At 40.2% G+C, this 19,292-nt stretch overlaps 2 protein-coding genes across 2 annotated transcripts in view; both read left to right on the forward strand.

Annotated features, from left to right (window-relative positions):
• The first annotated feature begins 1,289 nt into the window (after window positions 1–1,289).
• Window positions 1,290–6,407, forward strand: LOC140200465 (deoxycytidine kinase 2). Its single transcript, XM_072263813.1, has 7 exons — window positions 1,290–1,494; window positions 2,155–2,270; window positions 2,678–2,871; window positions 3,048–3,195; window positions 3,280–3,395; window positions 3,511–3,610; window positions 5,449–6,407. Exons 1-7 carry the CDS (start codon window positions 1,401–1,403, stop codon window positions 5,473–5,475), a joined length of 795 nt encoding a protein of 264 aa, XP_072119914.1. The 5' UTR covers window positions 1,290–1,400; the 3' UTR covers window positions 5,476–6,407.
• A 10,877-nt stretch (window positions 6,408–17,284) lies between these two features.
• LOC140200969 (electrogenic sodium bicarbonate cotransporter 1-like) overlaps window positions 17,285–19,292 on the forward strand; it is a 104,777-nt gene continuing 102,769 nt past the window's right edge. The window contains 1 exon segment of the mRNA XM_072264609.1: window positions 17,285–17,559. Coding sequence (XP_072120710.1) covers window positions 17,285–17,559 — 275 coding nt within the window.

The raw sequence follows: 19,292 nt of genomic DNA on the forward strand, positions 1-19,292 counted from the left end.
GACTTTGAAGAGGGAACAGAAGAGATTTCCCAGGATGCTGCCTGGTTTAGAGGGCATGTGCTATCATGAGAGACTAGACAAACTTGGGTTGTTTTCTCTGGAGTGTCGGAGGCTGAGAGGAGATCTGATGGAGGTTATAAGTTTATGAGAGACTTAGATAGAGTAGACAGGGAGTATCTTTTTCCCGGGGTAGAAGTGTCTAGTACCAGAGGGCATGCTTTGAAGGTGAGAGGGGTTAGTTTCAAAGGGGATGTGAGGGGTAAGCTTTTTACTCAGGGAGTCATGGATGCCTGGAATGCACTGCCTGGTATGGTGGTAGAGGCACATACATCAGAGGCTTTTGAGAGATGTTTAGGTAGACCCATGAATATGAGGAAGATGGAGGGATATGGATGTTATGTAGGTAGGAGGGATTAGTTTTGGTGTATTTTTTAAACGTTTTAGCTGGTTTGGCACAACATTGTGAGCCAAAAGGCCTGTATCTGTGCTGTACTGTTTGATGTTCTATCCCAGAAGTCGTGGATGTGATGACCACTGTCAGTGCAATCAGGGAAAACATGAAATGAGAATATGATGGCAATTGGCAGAATCACTAATGTGGACTTAGTGGCTCAGAATGATCTATTTTTGTGCCGCAAAGATTTTGAAACAGTATAGGTTGACTATAAAAATACTGAGTTTTGAATAAAATGGTTTTCTGAAATAAAATTTTACTCACTGTGTTTATAGTATAATTACTCTTTTAAGAACATGAATTAGAGAATGACTCGCAGTTTTCTTAAGGAGCACATATAAAATACTGGAGGATCTCAGCAAGTCAGGCAGCATCTCTGATGTTCTAATGAAAGCTCTTGGCCCGAAAAGTCGACTGTTTATTCCTCTCCCAAGATGCTGACTGACTTGCTCAGTTCCTCCAGCATTTTTTTTTTGTCCAGTTCAAGATTTCCAGCATTTCCAGAATCTCTTGTGTTCAGACTTGACGTTTTCTTCCAGCACTGGAGCCGAATGTTTCACCGTCTATGGCGCCGGTGGGTGGAAAAGTTTACTCCAACTGGTGTGCGAGGTAACACAGAAAACGTTCTTGCTTTTCTGGATATATAATTCTCCTTTCATTTCTTTTAAGTTTATCTTCGTGTCTCTTTTTTAAAGGAATGCCATTGTGGGATCGCAACTTTTCTAGGTTTATTATATCAGGTCACGACAGCTGAACGTAGTCGCTTGCAGTAGACAGAAAAGTTTAGCGGTTACACCAGTCGATTTTTTTTTGGCGGAAGATGCTTGATTCGAGAGCCCCGACAGGAAAAGGCGTTACAAATGCTAGGGCACTCTGATCAGATCCCGCCACTTTCAAACGTCTCTAGTGCCGGCCGAGAGAAGTTGCAGAATCGTCCAGAGGGAGGATGGCTACACCACCAAAAAGAATGTGCATCAGTCCTCTTTTCAATGATAGCTTTGAAAAGAGAGCTAAAAGAATTTCAATCGAGGGGAATATTGGTGAGTGAAATAGATTAGACACCTTTAGAATGAAAATAAGTGCATTTGGATTGGGCTCCCAGTTAAAGTTAGTGCTTTGGTTAGAATGGATATATGATTGTGATAACCTCATCTTTAAGGGTTTTATTTTATAGATTTAGAATTTTTTTAATCGAATAGGATGAAGACCAAAACTTGGCGCCATGTCTTTTGGCGGGCTAGAAGTTTCTGTTGTACTGTGAGCTACAAGATATATTTTCCTTTTCAGAAAAGTTTTATTTATCTCAAATATTACGTTAAATCATAATAACTAAAATATTTTCATTGTGGTATAAAAATCTTTACTAAGAAACAACGTTCTGATACCCTAGAAGCCAGTTGCGCGGGAAATCTTCCAATCAGTTTTGAGAGTTTAAAGTTCAGTAGCATTTTCCTTCGTTTTTTAGCCAGGTAGAATTGCCAAATCTTAACTCTTAATGTTTTTTGTTGTCTTTAATGACATTTCTTTGGCAGTGCTTTATTCTATCGTAATCAGTGTTGATTTTATTAACGATTAAGATAAGTATTGTTTAAAACAGTAATGACGTCTAAATTGTTTTAGTTAAATATATTTGCAGATGCACTTTTTGATGCTTTTGTTTAAATTATATGAATAATCCTGAATTTACTCTGTTCAAATAGCTGCAGGGAAATCTACTTTTGTTCGGATTTTGGAACGAAGCAGTGATGAGTGGGAAGTTGTTCCCGAACCTATTGCGAAATGGTGTAACGTACAAACCACTGAAAATGAATACCAGGTATTTAATAAAAATAACATTTAATATATTTTGCTCTGCTTTAAAATCATAATTAATCGTCATTATTTCCCACCACATTTAGAAAACAGTTTTTTTAAAAGGAGGCTGAAAGTTACAACAAATGTATGTTAACTTTCCTGAAATAATTGTTCCTGCTACACCTTGGGACTAAAATTATTTGCTGTATTCTAATTAATTGTAGTGTTAAGTTTGTTGAGCCCGCTAGTAAATTAATGAAGTTGCTTCCCTATTGCTAATGTCTGATGAGTGACGGAAAATTGTTGTCTGATTATGAGACTGATATTCAAATTCTAGTCGCACTGAAAGGTTGAATTATTTGGAATTTTTTAATGTAGATTTAGGGAAAGTGCCCCTAACTTCCTTTTGATTTTACTTTTACACAAAAGGAACTTACAACATCCCAAAAGAGTGGTGGCAATCTCCTCCAGATGCTCTATGACAAACCAAGTAGATGGGCATACACATTTCAAACTTACGCTTGTCTGAGTAGAGTTCGGGCACAGCTTAAGCCTTTGTCTTCCAAAATTCAGGAAGCAGAACATCCTATACAGTTCTTTGAAAGATCTGTATACAGTGACAGGTGAGACAAAATAGTGATATAACTTTTTTGCCTCTAAAATTGTGTTAATATTGTTCTCATCTGTAAGGCTAAATTATTTGATCATGTTTATTGGTTTTAATATTTAGCAGTGTTCATTGTAGAATACTGAGTTTTTATGATGTGATCGCTTCCTCCCCCCCCCCCCCCCCCATCAGGTATGTATTTGCCTCATCGTTGTTTGAATCTGGAAACCTTAATGAAACTGAATGGTCCATTTACCAAGATTGGCATGCTTGGATATTGAACCAATTTGGTTCAGAAATCGAATTGGATGCCATAATCTACCTACGAGCAACTCCTGAAGTAAGGATCAGTGATTTTCTTTTCTTCTAATTTTAACTTTTCAAAGATTCCTGTAAACTGAATTTCTCACTTGTCCTTTCGTAGAAATGTATGGAGCGACTTCATCTAAGAGGCCGTGAGGAAGAACAAGGAATTGAGTTAGAGTATCTAGAGAAATTAGATTATAAGCATGAATCATGGCTTCATAACCGAACAATGAAGTGAGTAAGATGTATTTAATTTGTTGTAAATTTAAATTCCTTTTGGTAAATTATATAACTTTTTTTTGACAAAAGTCCTTTGAAAAGTTACTGATTTATTGTTGACCTGTTTCAGGGTTGACTTTGAATACTTGAAGGAGATTCCTATTTTGGTGCTAGATGTTAATGAAGATTTTAAGGATGACAAGATTAAACAAGAGGACATTTTAGAAAAGGTAAATTTAAATTAAATTTCTCCAGAAATTACAACTTTAAACCATTTTTGTATTTAGAAGATGGCAGGTTTATAAAACTTGCCCATAGAGTCAGAGCCAAACAAATTTCAACATCTGGTGAATCAAAAATGGAGGGATACCTTTTTTGTTTAGAAAGCAAAATACTTTGATTCAGACACAAAATGCTAGAGGAACTCATCAGGCCAGGCAACATCTATGGAAAATGAGAAGATGACGTTTTGGGCCAAAACCCTTTGGCAGGACTGGAGAAAAAAAAGCTGAGGAGTGGATTTGAAAGGTGGGGGGAGGGGAGAGAGAAACGCCAGGCAATAGGTGAAACATGGAGGGGGAGGGATGAAGCAAAGAGCTAGGAAGTTGATTGGTGAAAGAGACAGAAGGCCATAGAAGAAAGTGGGGGAGGAGCACCAGAGGGAGGTGCTGGGCGGGCAAGGAGATAACATGAGAGAGGGACACAGGGAATGGTGGAGGGGCTGGAGGCATTACTGGAAGTTTGAGAAATTGAAGTCCATACCATCAGGTTGGAGGCTACCGGAACAGAATATAAGGTTTTGTTCCTCCAACCTAAGTGTGGCCTTATCCCGATGGATGGACATATCAGAATGGGAAGTGGAATTAAAATAGGTGGCCACTGGGAGATCCTGCTTGTTCTGACGGATGAAGCGTAGATGCTCGGCGAAGTGGTTTCCCAATCTACGTCGGGTCTCACCAATATACAGGAGGTCACACCAGGAGTACTGAACACAGTATATGCCCCCAACAGACTCACAGGTGATGTGTTGCTTCACCTGAAAGGACTGTTTGGAGCCCTGAATGGTAGTGAGGGAGGAGGTGTAGGGGCAGGTGAAGCAGTTGTTCTGCTTGCAAGGGTAAGTGCCAGGAGGGAGATCGGTGGGGAGGGACAAATGGACAAGGGAGTCACTTAAGGAGTGATCCCTGAAGAAAGCTGGTGAGGTGGTAGGGGAGGAACCCTAACCATGGTAGTGTGGTGGGAGGACGGGTTAAGAGCAGACGTGCATGAAATGGAAGAGATGCCTCCACTGTCGGGATATGGTAGGTTGGAGTAACAAAACTTTACATTCCGTTTGGGTAACCTCCAACCTGATGGCATGAACATCGGTTTCTCAAACTAACAGTAATGCCTCCACCCCCCCCCCCACCATTTCCTATCCCTTGTCCCTCTCTTATGTCTGCTTATGCCTCCCTCTGGTGCTCCTCCTCTCCCTGCACTGCCCCTTCTTTCTTCTATGGCGTTGTCTCTTTCACCAATTAAGTTCCTAGATCCTTGCTTCATCCCTCCCCCTCCAAGTTTCACCTGTTGCCTGGTGTTTCTCTTTCCCCTCCCCTCACCTTTCAAATCTACTCCTCAACTTCTTTTCTCCAGTCCTGCCAAAGGGTTTCAGCCCAAAACGTCAACTGTACTTTTTTCCATAGATGCTGCCTGGCCTGCTGAGTTTTGTGTGTGTTGCTCAGATTTCTAGCATCTACAGATTTTCTCTTGTTTATACTTTGATTCAGGTTTGAATTGCCAATTCATTCAGAAGTTAAGTTGTTCCCTGTCATTCAGCTTTTGGATGTTTTAAACTTTCTGATTGACAAATCAAATTTAGTGAAGAGATAATGCTGATTTAGATAACGTAGGTCTTTTGACCATGTAAAATGATTTTCAAAAAACTTTAGTATCCAGTTGTTATTTTGTGTGCAGCTTTCATCTTTCATCGTTAATGGAACGTAATATTAATTCATTCTCATGTTAAGCACTTCAGTTGAAGTTCTATGACAGCCGTTAACACTTAAATGTGTGTTTTTCTTGTTAACAGGTGAAGGCATTCTTGCAGACATTATAGCAGAAGGAAATTGATAACAAACTTGAATGTTTTGCACTGACTTTTATCTGTTGTATGAACTTGGGAGTAAATAACTTGGATTTGAGAAATAAGTTTTATCTGAAAAACGCTTAGCATTGTTGGACTGGATGCAGGTTGCCCCTAATATAGCATGCACCAAATTTGGTATTCAGTCCAACATTCTCTACTCAAGCAATTGTAAATCTTTCACACAAACTGCATTGCCAAATCACTTTTATGAAAATTGTTAATTGTTTCTTTCATGACCAGCATTTATTCCTTGATTTCATAGCTGACTTCATTTATTTGTAATTCAATTGACACCAGTCATTTTTTTCCCTTTTAAGACGAATAGACTCATTTTAAAGTCATTACAATGAGAAAATGTACAGTCGACGTTTCAGGCCGAGACCCTAGCTCTTCCTTCAGTTAGTCCTGACGAAGGGTCTTGGCCTGAAACGTCGACTGTACCTCTTCCTAGAGATGCTGCCTGGCCTGCTGCGTTCACCAAGCAACTTTGATGTGTGTTGCTTGAATTTCAAGCATCTGCAGAATTCCTCGTGTTTACAATGAGAAAATACTTTTTTTGTATTTTTTGTGTTTTATTATGATTTTTCTGTATCTTTGGAAAGTGTTTTGGTGGCATTTGGCCATGTGCTTCTTGTTACAGCTATATTCTACATATTCCTTTGAAAATGGAAATTACTATGGGAACAAGTATTAAATAGCAAAGCACCTCTTATAGACTGAGCTTGATGTAATGTGCAACTAATAAATCATTTATTAGAGATTCTGGTATCTTCCTACATATTTATTCGGCTTTCAGCACAATATATAAATCCATTGAATTTTGCTTCGTTCTTCACTTTCAATAAAAATAGATGTGAGTACCTGGTTTTCTTATATTCTGAGATTGCAAACTAAACCAAATGTCTACAGTTATTTGTTAATCTTTGGATTTAAATTTAACCTTAGTTGGGCATATATTAGTTTAAAGAACACTTCTATTAGGCAGCCAGTTTATCTTTATTACACAGAAGCTCATTACAATGAGCCAGAATGGAGGTGATTAGGTAATTCCTGGGAATTAAGCTTGGTGACCACACTTCTGAAGGTGACTAGTTAATTATGTTCAATAATCATTTACTCTGCACTTGCTGGGGAAATTGGCTTTTTTTTGGGGGAGGAATCGTTTTCTCTTGAGATTGTTTTCTCTGTTCATGCAATAACAAGGTGCACCATCCGTAGATGAGAATAAGTTCAGAAGTTTACTGTGGCCAAAACTTAACAAAAGTAAGGTGGTTGTATAGTCAATAGGTGCAGGAGTAGGCCATTTGGCCCTTTGCGCCAGCACTGCCATTCACTGTGATCATGGCTGATCATCCACAGTACCCTGTTCTTTCCTTCTCCCCATATCCCTTAACTCTGCTATCTTTAAGAGCTCTATCTAACTCTTTCTTGAAAGAATCCAGAGAATTGGCCTCCACTGCCTTCTGAGGCAGAGCATTCCACAGATACACAACTCTCTGTGAAAAAGTTTTTCCTCCACTCCGTTCTAAATGATCTACCCCTTATTCTTAAACTGGCCTCTGGTTCTGGACTCCCCCAACATCGGGAACATGTTTCCTACCTCTAGTGTGTCCAATCCCTTAATAATCTTATATGTTTCAATCAGATCCCCTCTCATCCTTCTAAATTCCAGTGTGTACAAGCCCAGTCACTCCAATCTTTCAACATATGACATTCCCGCCATCCCTGGCATGAACCCAGTGAACCTACACTGCACTCCCTCCAGAGCAAGAATGTCCTTCCTCAAATTTGGAGACCAAAACTGCACACAATACTCCAGGTGGGGTCTCACCAGAGCCTTGTATGATTGCAGAAGGGCCTCTTTGCTCCTATACTCAACTCCCCTTGTTATGAAGGCCAACATGCCATTAGCTTTCTTCACTGCCTGCTGTACCTGTACGCTTACTTTCAGTGACTGATGAAGGACACCCAGATCTCGTTGTACCTCGCCTTTTCCTAACTTGACACCATTCAGATAGTAATCTGCCTTCCTGTTCTTGCCACCAAAGTGGATAAAATAGAAAATAGGTGCAGGAGTAGGCCATTCGGCCCTTCAAGCCTGCACTGCCATCTATTATGATCATGGCTGATCATCCAACTCAGAACCCTGCACCAGCCTTCCCTCCATAACCCCTGATCCCTGTAGCCACAAGGGCCATATCTAACTCCCTCTTAAATATAGCGAATGAACTGGCCTCAACTGTTTCCTGTGGCAGCGAATTCCACAGATTCACCACTCTCTGTGTGAAGAAGTTTTTCCTAATCTCAGTCCTAAAAGGCTTCCCCCTTATCCTCAAACTGTGACCCCTCGTTCTGGACTTCCCTAACATCGGGAACAATCCCCCTGCATCCAGCCTGTCCAATCCCTTTAGGATTTTATACGTTTCAATCAGATCCCCCCTCAATCTTCTAAATTCCAACGAGTACAAGCCTAGTTCATCCAGTCTTTCTTCATATGAAAGTCCTGCCATCCCAGGAATCAATCTGGTGAACAACTTCACATTTATCCACATTAAACTGCATCTGCCCACTCACCCAACCTGTCCAACTCACCCTGCATTCTCATAACATCCTACTCACATTTCATACTGTCACCCAGCTTTGTGTCATCTGCAAATTTGCTAATGTTACTTTTAATCCCTTCATCTAAATCATTAATGTATATTGTAAATAGCTGCGGTCTCAGCACCGAGCCTTGCAGTACCCCACTAGTCACTGCCTGCCAATCTGAAAAGGACCCATTAATCCCTACTCTTTGTTTCCTGTCTGCCAACCAATTTTCTATCCATGTCAGTACCCTACCCCCAATACCATGTGCTGTAATTTTGTCCACTAACCTCCTATGTGGGACCTTATCAAAGGCTTTCTGAAAATCCAGGTACACAACATCCACTGGCTTTCTCATGTCTATTTTCATAGTTACATCCTCAAAAATTTCCAGAAGATTAGTCAAGCATGATTTCCCCTTCGTAAATCCATGCTGACTTGGACCAATCCTGCTATTGCTATCCAAATATGCCGCTATTTCATCTTTGTAATTGACTCCAGCATCTTCCCCACCACTGAAGTCAGACTAACTGGTCTATAATTGCCTGTTTCCTCTCTCCCTCCTTTCTTAAAAAGTGGAGTAACATTAGCTACCCTCCAATCCGCAGGAACTGATCCTGAATCTATAGCACATTGGAAAATGATTACCAATGTGTCCACGATTTCTAGAGCCACCACCTGGGGTGCAGATCATCAGGCCCTGGGGACTTACCAGCCTTCAGTTCCATCAGTTTACCCAACACCATTTTCTGCCTAATGCGAATTTCCTTCAGTTCCTCCGTTACCCTCAGTCCTCTGGCCACTATTACATCTGGGAGATTGTCTGAGTCTTCCCTAGTGAAGACAGATCCAAAGTACCTGTTCAGCTCGTCTGCCATTCCTTGTTCTCCATAATAATTTCACCCGTTTCTGTCTTCAAGGGCCCAACTTTGGTCTTAACTAATTTTTTCCTCTTCACATACCTAAAGAAGCTTTTGCTATCCTCCTTTATATTCTTGGCTAGCTTACCTTCGTACCTCATCTTTTCCCCCCGTATTGCCTTTTTAGTTATCTTCTGTTGCTCCTTAAAAGTCTCCCAATCCTCTGGCTTCCTGCTCATCCTTGCTATGTTATACTTCCTCCCTTATTTTTATACTGTCCTTGACTTCCCTTGTCATCCACAGTCGCCCCTTACTCCCCTTAGAATCTTTCTTCCTCTTTGGAAAGAACTGATCCTACACCTTCTGTAATATTACCAGAAATACCTGTCATTGTTGTTCCACTGCTGGCCCTGCTAGGGTATCTTTCCAGTTAACTTTGGCCAGCTCCACCCTCATGTGTCCATAGTCCCCTTTGTTCAACTGTAATACTGACACTTCCGATTTTCCCTTCTCCCTCAAATTGTAGATTAAAACCTTTCATATTATGGTCACTACCTCCTAATGTCTCCTTTACCTTGAGTTTCCTTATCGAATCTGGCTCATTACACAACACTAAATCCAGAATTGCCTTCTCCCTGGTAGGCTCTAATACAAGCTGCTCTAAGAATCCATCTCTGAGGCATTCCACAAACTCCCTTTCTTGGGGTCCAGTACCAACCTGATTTTCCCAGTCTACCTGCATGTTGAAATTCCTCCATAACAACTGTAGAATTATGTTTGCGACATGCCAATTTTAACTCTTGATTTAACTTGCACCCTAGATAACTCCCATTAGTGTCTTTTTGCCCTTACAGTTTCTCAGTTCTATCCATACTGACTACATCTCCTGATTCTATGTCCCCCCTCGCAAGGGATTGAATTTCATTCCTCACCAACAGAGCCACCCCACCCCCTCTGACAAACTGTCTGTCCTTTCGATAGGATGTCTGACACCACAGCCTTTTCTGAGCTCTGTCAAGAGAAGAGATTACCAAGGAGACAGGAGTAAAGATTCAGGGGGTTCTCAAAAAGGATTACAATATCCTTACTGTCTCCCAGGAATCTCTGATCCATTACTGTGTAAAGATCAAGCCTGGAACATGCAGGAGCAGCAAAAGGACTGAATCGGTAAAGCAGATAGCTAAGGATAGCATGTGGCTTTTGAGATAGCTGCAGCAGTGCATGCTGTATAAATTGTTTAAGAATCACATATGATTCATGAAAGGTAAAGACAATGATTAGATAGCAACACATTTTAAAAGTCTATGATAGGAAATAGAGGAGATATAGTAATGTGTTGATCCCAAGTGGGAACTTATTTTGTTATAGTAGCATTTAAAAACACTCAGCAATAATAAATATAATAATAACTGATAAAGTACAGAATAATAATAACCACAATAATTTACTAATGTGTAATAATAATGTACGAAATAATAAAACACTATTGTACTATGATGTGTGTTCTCCTGTCACACAGAGATGAATTGTTAAGTATGCTTATTGCATCTGGTGGGAAAGATTTTCTGTAATGAGCTTTGTGACAGCAGAGCTGAATGAATCTGTTTGAAAGGGTGCTCCACTGCCTATTCAGTAGGTCATGGAGAGGATGTGCCTGATTGTCCATGATAGATAATAGTTTGTTTAGTGACGTCCTCTTCACCACTAACTCAAAAGAGTCCAGTTTGGGCCACTGATAAATATTTTCTTTCAATAGTATATTAAAGTTAAAGAAAATCAATATAATAGTTCACATATTCCTTTTTAATCTTTCAGTGTTATGCAAAAACACTTTCCACAATGCTGTTTCAGTAAAATAGCCTCCAGGAACATGTATCCCTCAGTCTAAGTATTTGCTTAGTTTTAGAAATTCTGGGATTATCCATTTATGGCACTGGACAATTTGGTAAAACACATCATGGTCATGTTTGTTTTACATAGGCTTCCTGCCCTTTGGCATGTTAATGAGAAAGTAATTTTTAATGTAGGTGAAAAATTCTATTAACTACAGCTGTTTGAAATCTGAAACAGAACACACTGAGGATACATAGGAGCTGGAAATGGAGAATCAAGCATGGTTTATGTGCATCTCCTTCAACCTGATCTATTGCATTCAGTGGTCACAATGTGATCTCTGCATTGTCTAGGCAACTCTTCTAAAGCTACTCCTAGCTCTTAAAACAGTCACACTGAGCTGTCTGTGACATTTCAAGACCCCATTCCCACACTGAATTGCCTATGCTCTTCTCCATTGCTATGGTGAGCCAAACACAAACTAGGAGAACAGCTCATGTTGGTCTTGGGTAGCTTACAACCCAATGGTATGAATGTTGAATTTTCCAGAGCTTTTCTGTTCATTCTCCTATTTGCCCATCTGATTCCATCTACTAGCTCTTGTGTCACCCCCCCCCCACCCCTGTACTAGAATTTTGTAGATGATCCATGAGGCATGTTTTGACCTCTAAATAAATAGACATTAAACCTAATGGGAAGATCCTGCTGTCTTTGATTGGTCCTTGCGTGACAGCCTAGATTCCAGAATTACCCTAAAACATATTTTGCAAGTCTACATTAGAATTTTATTCTATTCACATAAATAGTATTCTGTACATTTGAATTTAAAAATAGATCCAAAACATAAAAAGTGTGATTTTATACTGAGAACTTGAGAGATTTTCCATGAATATGTGCATTAGTTTCAAACTTTACCATTGCACTTAAGCATGCATGCTTGCTGAAATGTTTTTTAAATTTAAATTTTACTTTTTCCTAATGTTATAAAATAGTTCCCAAGGAAACTAAAAATGCAGTTCAGATGTCAGGTGTATAAGATGGGCATTGATCGTGTGGATAGCCAGAGGCTTTTTCCCAGGGTTGAAATGGCTAACACAAGGGGGCATAGTTTGGTACTGAGGGGATGTCAGGGGTAAGTTTTTCCACACAGAGAGTGGTGGGTGCATGGAATGCACTGCCGGCGGTGGTGGTGGAAGCAGATACATAGGGTCTTTTAAGAGCCTCTTAGACAGGTACATTGAACTTAGAAAAATAGAGGGTTGTGTGGTAAGGAAATTCTAGGCACTTTCTAGAGTAGGTTGCATGCCTGCACAACTTTGTGGGCCGAAGGGCCTGTAATGTGCTGTAAATTTCCATGTTCTATGTCAATAGTTTTAACTTGTTCAAAAAGAGCAACAAAAACCTAGAAAAATACTACTTTACTAAAATTATGCATTTCCTTTAAAACTGGTTTTAAATGAGCATACACCTGAAGCTGGAACCAGTTTAATGAGCCACATTACATTTCGGGGGGGGGGGGGGAGAAACAACTGTAATTAAGCAAGAAAATTCTCATTTTGGATAATTATGCACTCAGCATACTTGCATTCCAGCAACTCCCAGATCCTAGTTAACTACATTAGCCTCCTCTACTTGCATCCTTGGGTGCACAGTAATATACATTCTTAATGATTCCTTAACCATATTTCATTTGTTCTATATGACTGTCATCCAAATTCCCTCTTTGAGGCTAGTTTGCACAATCTTTAGCTGCCTAATGAAACTTTCCTTTTCTCTGTCAGCACATTTTAGCCTCTTGTCATACAGCCATGTTAGTTTTAATTTGTATTCCTTTTTTGTTCTAATCTGAGATGTGATCTGAGACAAAATTATAATTTGCAGTAACAGTGGCCAGTAAGTATACATTTCCTTCTTCACCAGACACCGTTCTTACAAGGTTGACTGATTCTGTACGGCAGTGTCAGCTCACCTCCAACACAGCACACCTGCTGGTTAAAGACCTCATCACATCTTCGTAGTTGTATTCATTTCCAGGATCCAAGAATTGCCGGCAAGGCCTGCACTTATTCTCCGTCTGTTATTACCCTTGAGAAGGTGGGAGGTGAACTGCCTTCTTAATTGCCAGTAGTCCTGGTAAGGACATTCATAACTATGCTGCTGGCTAGTGGGTTACAGAATTTGGAGCCAGTAATGGTGAAAGAAGGTGTAAGGTGTTCCTTCCCTCCACCAGCCTGCAGGTAACCCTTGGGGAAGGTGTAGCACCTGTTTAGACCCTTAAACAGGGTCACATGAAGCCACGGGATGGTCATATGAGCAGCTAGTGCACGTCACAAGTCCTGGTTATATGACTACTGATGCCAGGCAGGTAATCTCTGAAGGGTATTGATAATGTCTGGGGTAACCCATCTTGTAAAGACACTGTCCAGACAAAGGCAATGGCAAACCACCTTTATAGAAAAATTTGCCAAAAACAATCATGGTCATGGATAAGACCATGAGCACCCATGTCAATACGATACATACAGGCATCCGTTAGTCTTGCGAGACCATGGATCTGCGCCTGGAAAGCCTTCACTCTCCAGGGCGCGGGCCTGGGCAAGGTTGTATGGAAGACCAGCAGTTGCCCATGCTGCAAGTCTCCCCTCTCCACGACACCAATGTTGTCGAAAGGAAAGGCATTGGGGACCATGTAGTTTGGCACCAGTGTCGTCGCAGAGCAATGTGTGGTTAAGCGCCTTGCTCAAGGACACAGCACGTTCCCTCGGCTGGGGCTGGAACTGACGACCTTCAGGTAGCTAGTCCAATGCCTTAACCACTTGGCCACATGCCCACACAATACGATACATAATGATGAATGATAATGACCGGTGAAAGACCGGAAATTTATTTTCAAGTCAGGATAGTGTGTGAGGCTGCTGATGTGTTGTTCCCATGTGACTGCTGGCCTTGTTTTTAGAGTTAGAGGTCACAGGTTTGGGAGGTGCACACTGCAGTTACTGCTCACTGGTGGTGGAGGGAAAAAGTTTAATGCAGTCATTTCTGTGCTGGGCCCTTGATGGTGCAGAGCTTCATGAGAGTTAATGCACTTATCCTGCTGAGTGGAAATTACTACACCCCACATCTGGCAGGCATTATAGCTGCTGGAAAGGACTTAAGACTATCTGGCCTTTCCTGTAGTCATAGTATTTTCTTGTTGAGTTTCTGGTAAACGGTGACCTCCATCCCCTAGGATGCTAATATTATGGGACTTCACTAGTGGTTAAACTTTATCTTACTGTGGATGGTTGTGGCACAAATGCTACTCGCCTCTTTATTAGGGCATGACTGAATGCAGACTAGGTATTGTTGCATGTAAGCAAAAACTGCTTGAATTTCTGGGAAGTTTCAAATGGCATTGAGCAGTTAGCAACATCCCCACACCTGACCTTAGGATAGAAGGACATTTGATGAACTAGCTGAAATGGTTGGGATCAGGAGTCTTCTGGCAAATTCTTTATTTCATTTATTCCAGAAATTTGTTCCCATGGGCACAAAACCTGTCGCTTAATGCCTTTCTGTGACGATCTCATTTACTTCTGCTTTTGTCTGTAGCTTGGATTACTGTGATAAGGGTTTAGTAGATTTTAACTTTCAAACTGAACAAAACATCCGCAGCAATGGATTGGCTGTTTAACAACAGTAATTCAAGAAAATGAAGGTAGTGATCTTTTATCCGCAATTTTTTGAGCTGAAGGTCTTTGGGTTCCATTATCTCCAATATAATTCTGTTAACAAGTTTTATCTTGTATCCCTTTTTCCTTCTGTATTTTTTTTCTGATCTACTTCTATCTTCATTCTCCTGTGGTGTACTGACCAAGCAAACACAATACAGAAATTGGTAACAGGCAATTAACAGATCCAGTTGAAATAGATTATGTTCTGATTACTGCACTCAGCTGGTTGTACAATCTTCCTGGAGAGAAAACCGACCTTTTGCTATTTTCTTGTCCTCCATGATTTTTCTGATTTTATTTTTTTAGACACAAACAGCACAGAAACAAAACAAACAAAAAAAAAAAAAAAACAGGCCCTTAAACATCATCAAAGAACACGACCCTAATAGGGGAAAATAGGTTGGTGTAGATGGTTAAAAAGGTCAACGTGAAGGTGCTAGCCATTGGGCTTGCTTCTGTGCTGTATGACTCAATGGTCAGTGAGTCTGCACTCTCCAGTTGCAAACACATTCTTCCTGTCATATGAAAGCAGAATTGCACGCAGGAGTCCAACCTGTTTTGTAAAGGTACAACATGAAGTCCCAACTGTTATACTCTATGGCCTGATCGATGAAGGCAAACATGACATGCAATTTCTTCACCACTCCATCAACCCATGTTGCCACTTTTATTAGGGAACAATGGATTTGAGCTCCATGTTTCCTCTGTTTATTAATATTTCTTACTGTCTTATTATTTACTGTATATGTCCTACTCCCATATGTCTTCCCAAAATGCAGCACCTCACACTCATCAGGATTAAATTAATTCAACTATCTGTTTTTATCAGTTCCATTTTTTATACTACCCACTTTTCACCAGGTTCTACCATTTACCAAAAAGCTCAGGGAAACTACAATGACCAATTAATCAACCAATCCATACAACTTTGGGATACAGGTGGAAACCTATACAAACAGAGAGAATGTGCAAGCTCACACAGACAGCAAACTAGGGCAGGATTGAACCTGGGCCTCTGGTGCTGAGACATTGGCTCTACCAGCTGTACCACGATATTTCCTTAAACACTTAAATCCTCCCTTGGCATATATGTGTTGCAGGATCCCTCCCCCTCCAACACCCAAGCAGCCAGTGAAGCAGTACATTTCTTCATCCCAAACCAGACAATTGCCCTAATTATATTAGTCATTCAACAGCTCTTCATGATCTACCATTATAACATTGGTTCTACCAATCCAAATTTGTTGATGTGCTAAGGTACAAGGAAATTATACAACTGGCCTGACTTCATTTCATACAGAAAGTTCAGCTAATTTATGAATTTGCACTTAGGGTTCACTGTCAGCTCCTCGGTGTCTTCAGGGCATCACTGCATCCTGAGCTGATTTATCTGGAAGAGTGATGTAATGATATTATCCATCTTGGCATACTTAACAATAACTTTGTGAGAATAAAGGTTTAATCAATCTTTCTGTTTCTGAGCATTATTCTGAGAAATCTGCAAAACTATGTGTGGATATTGGTTGCCCATAGCATGGTATATGATTTCTTCTATCCCTGAATAGTACAGCAATATTACTAACCTAGCTTCAGACATTAGTATGATAAATTTAATTGTCTCAGAGAATAGCTGAAGATTTACATAACAAATCCAGCTACGTGCCATTTCTTTAGAAGACGGCAAAGAAAATACAGGAGTATTCTCAGAATTATGTTTTTTTAAAGATTCCTTATCTGAGTTCTAGTAAAAATTGTTTTGCTATGTTACAATGCTGTTTTTATAATAATACAATGAATGGTGATTTTTGTTTTTGTATATATTGCATTATTTATACAGTAAACATGGCAGCTTATTTTTGAAAGGAAGACTACAACTTTGTTGTGAACCTCTGGCCAAGCCTACTTTAATGTTGATGAAATAATAATTTTAATCATGTAAAATTAATTGGACAAAATGTAAACAATTTTTAAAAAATCCCTCTTGTTATTGGCAGACATTATTACAATGAAAATGAGTGTACATCCAAAAATACTAATTATCACTTAAATTTTAAAAACCTGAAAGCTTATTTTGGTTGGAAGCATACTGAAGATGGATCAATTATTTGATATGAAACTCAGCAGTATAAGTGAAGAATTCTGTGTTCATTATCTCTGTGTTCATCACCATAGATCTTTGTTGTGGAAGAAATCAGAATTTAAAATCAACTTCTATCTTAAGCTCATCAGTAGTCCCCTTCCTCCACAGTCAAATAGATGCGTGACTGGGCATACGAACACGTGAAGGAGAACAATCTTAGGCCCAGTAATACAGTAAATCCTTTTAACTCTATCCCAGGAAGAACTCACTCCTTGATAAGAACAAAGAAAATTATTCAACTAATTTCTTGTAGATAATTAAAGTTCTTGTTTCCCAGAATTACCTGCAAATGTTGTTTTAGCTGAAGAGAATGGTTATCTGTTGTAGAATAAAATGTAACAACATAGCAAGTAATACATAGCTTATTGTATAAATATCAGGTGACCTTATTTTCAGTTTTACAAAATGTTGCTGTTGTTTTTAAAATTTAAAAAAAAACACTCCTCAGTTACAGGAACCTGTATCATTCTGGACTGAACTTGCTTTTTCTACAATTTTCCAGGAAAGTTCCAATGTTGTCAGGCTGATATTCAGTTATGCTGGTAGTGGATGAGAATTAGTGAGTCACTGCATATAAGGGACAGCACTTCAGTGATGTTTCAGCAATAAGCAATTTCAGATCCTTAGTCCACTTTGCTAGATGAGCAATGACACCAGAGGAGAAAAAAGAGCTGCTCTTCAGTAAGACCAGTGAAGTTCCCAGTGATAATGAAGGGAAATCTGAGTTACGTAGTCGCAGTTCTCTTTTAATCTCACAAGCAGAAAATAGAAGTATATTTAATATAAAGGCTTCATCTGCTACTGAGAGAACCTGCTCCATTCTGGGTGAAGAGGATGAACCCAAGGTCCCTCCACTCTTCACTGAATTAGATGAACTTATTCCAATTAATAAGAAAGAATTTCATTGGAAGGAAACAACGAGGTAAGATTTTAACTATTCCTTTACATTGGAATGCAGTAACACTTTGGCATAGAATTAAATAAAACATTTATCTCCAGCTATTAATAAGTTAACAAATGGCAATGTTCAAATAAAGCAAACCTCATTTAATAAATACTTAGAAAAGATCTTTTTATTTGCCGAGAGGAACTTCATTTCCATGTAATTTCTGTTTTAATTATTCTAAGTGTAGGAAACAATATGGGGATGACTTAGCAGAAGAAAGCCACGTAGTCAGATCTCTGGCACTAAGTCTGGCTCTGTGGTACAGAAGGGAAGGGGTGGGAGGAAGAGGCAGGTGATAGGGGATTCAATGGTAAGGAGAACAAACAGCAGGTTCTTTGGATGAGAACGAGATTCCTGGATGGGGTGCTTCCTGGGCACCAGGGTTAGAGACATCTTGGACTGAGTCCACACCATTCTTAAGCAGGAGGATGAGCAGCCGGGGGTTGTGGTCCATGTTGGTACCAATGACATGGGTAGGAAAGGTGACAAGGTCCTGCAAAGTGAGTTCAGGGAGTTAGGTGCTAAGTTAATAGACAGGACCTCCAGGGTTGTAATCTCAGGATTGCTACCTGTGCTATGTGTTAGTGAGGCCAGGAATAGGAAGATCATATAGCTTAGCATGTGGTTGAGGAGATGGTGCAGGAGGGAGGGCTTGAGAGTTTTGGATCATTGGGCTCTCTTCCAGGAAAGGTGGAACCTGTACAGGCAGGATGGTTTGCACCTGAACTGGAGGGGAACTAATATCCTTGTAGGAAGGTTTGCTAATGCTACACAAGGGGCGGTGGGGGAGGGGGAGAAGTTTTAAGCTAGAGTTTCAGGGGAAGGAAACTAAAGCGCTAGAGCAGGGGTCCCCAACGTTTTTAGCACCACGGACCGATTTAATATTGACAATATTCTAGCAGACCGGCTGACCGGGGCGGGGGGGGGCGGTGTTCAAGTAGGGTTAAACTCACCTCAACATGTCTCTTACAGTTAGGGTTGCCAACTTTCTCAATCCCAAATAAGGGACAAAATTAGCAGTCAAATCACGGGACACTTTATCCCGGGAAAAGACTACCACGATTATGAAGCCTGGCGCGGGCACCTGTGTGTGCATGCGTGACGTGCGCATGTGATATGCGCATTCGCGTATGTGCTAATTTTTCCCCACAAACGGGTTTTCCCTTCATCTTCCCGACTATACCGTACATATATTATTTCTACTTTATATAGGCTGTGTATTTATCACATCATTCCTGCTTTTACTATATGTTAGTGTTATTTATTTTCGGTTTTTTGTGTTATTTGGTATGATTTGTTAGGTTATTTTTTTGCATCTGGGAACGCTCAAACATATTTCCCATATAGATTAATGGTGATTGCTTCTTCGCTTCACGCCATTTCGGCACGAAAGGTTTCATAGGAACGCTCTACCTTAGCGGGGGTAATACGGGACAAGGGATTACAGGGGGACTAGTGGTGTTACTAGTCAAGTAAAATATCACAGCAGTGCTCAGACAGGACAGACTTGAGAGCTCGTCTACCAAGACTACATGGGAGGAACTGAGGAATAAGGAAGGAATGACCACATTAACGGGATTACACTGTAGATCACCCGACAGTCAGCAGGATTTAGAGGAGGAAATTTGTAGAGAGATTGCAGACTTTTGCAAGAAACATAAGGCTGTGATTGTAGGTGATTTTAACTTTCCACATTTTGGCTCGGACTA

This window comes from Mobula birostris, chromosome 7 (genome assembly GCF_030028105.1).
Source record: "Mobula birostris isolate sMobBir1 chromosome 7, sMobBir1.hap1, whole genome shotgun sequence".
Lineage (NCBI taxonomy): Eukaryota > Metazoa > Chordata > Chondrichthyes > Myliobatiformes > Myliobatidae > Mobula > Mobula birostris.

What these genes read in the sequence shown, in the direction of transcription:
- LOC140200465 (XM_072263813.1), top strand. Translation starts at nt 1,401, where the DNA reads ATGGCTACACCACCAAAAAGAATGTGCATCAGTCCTCTTTTCAATGAT. An exon ending in AGATCTGTATACAGTGACAG is followed by an intron (nt 2,872 to 3,047) that starts GTGAGACAAAAT and finishes CCCCCCCATCAG; the next exon opens with GTATGTATTTGCCTCATCGT. An exon ending in ACCTACGAGCAACTCCTGAA is followed by an intron (nt 3,196 to 3,279) that starts GTAAGGATCAGT and finishes GTCCTTTCGTAG; the next exon opens with AAATGTATGGAGCGACTTCA.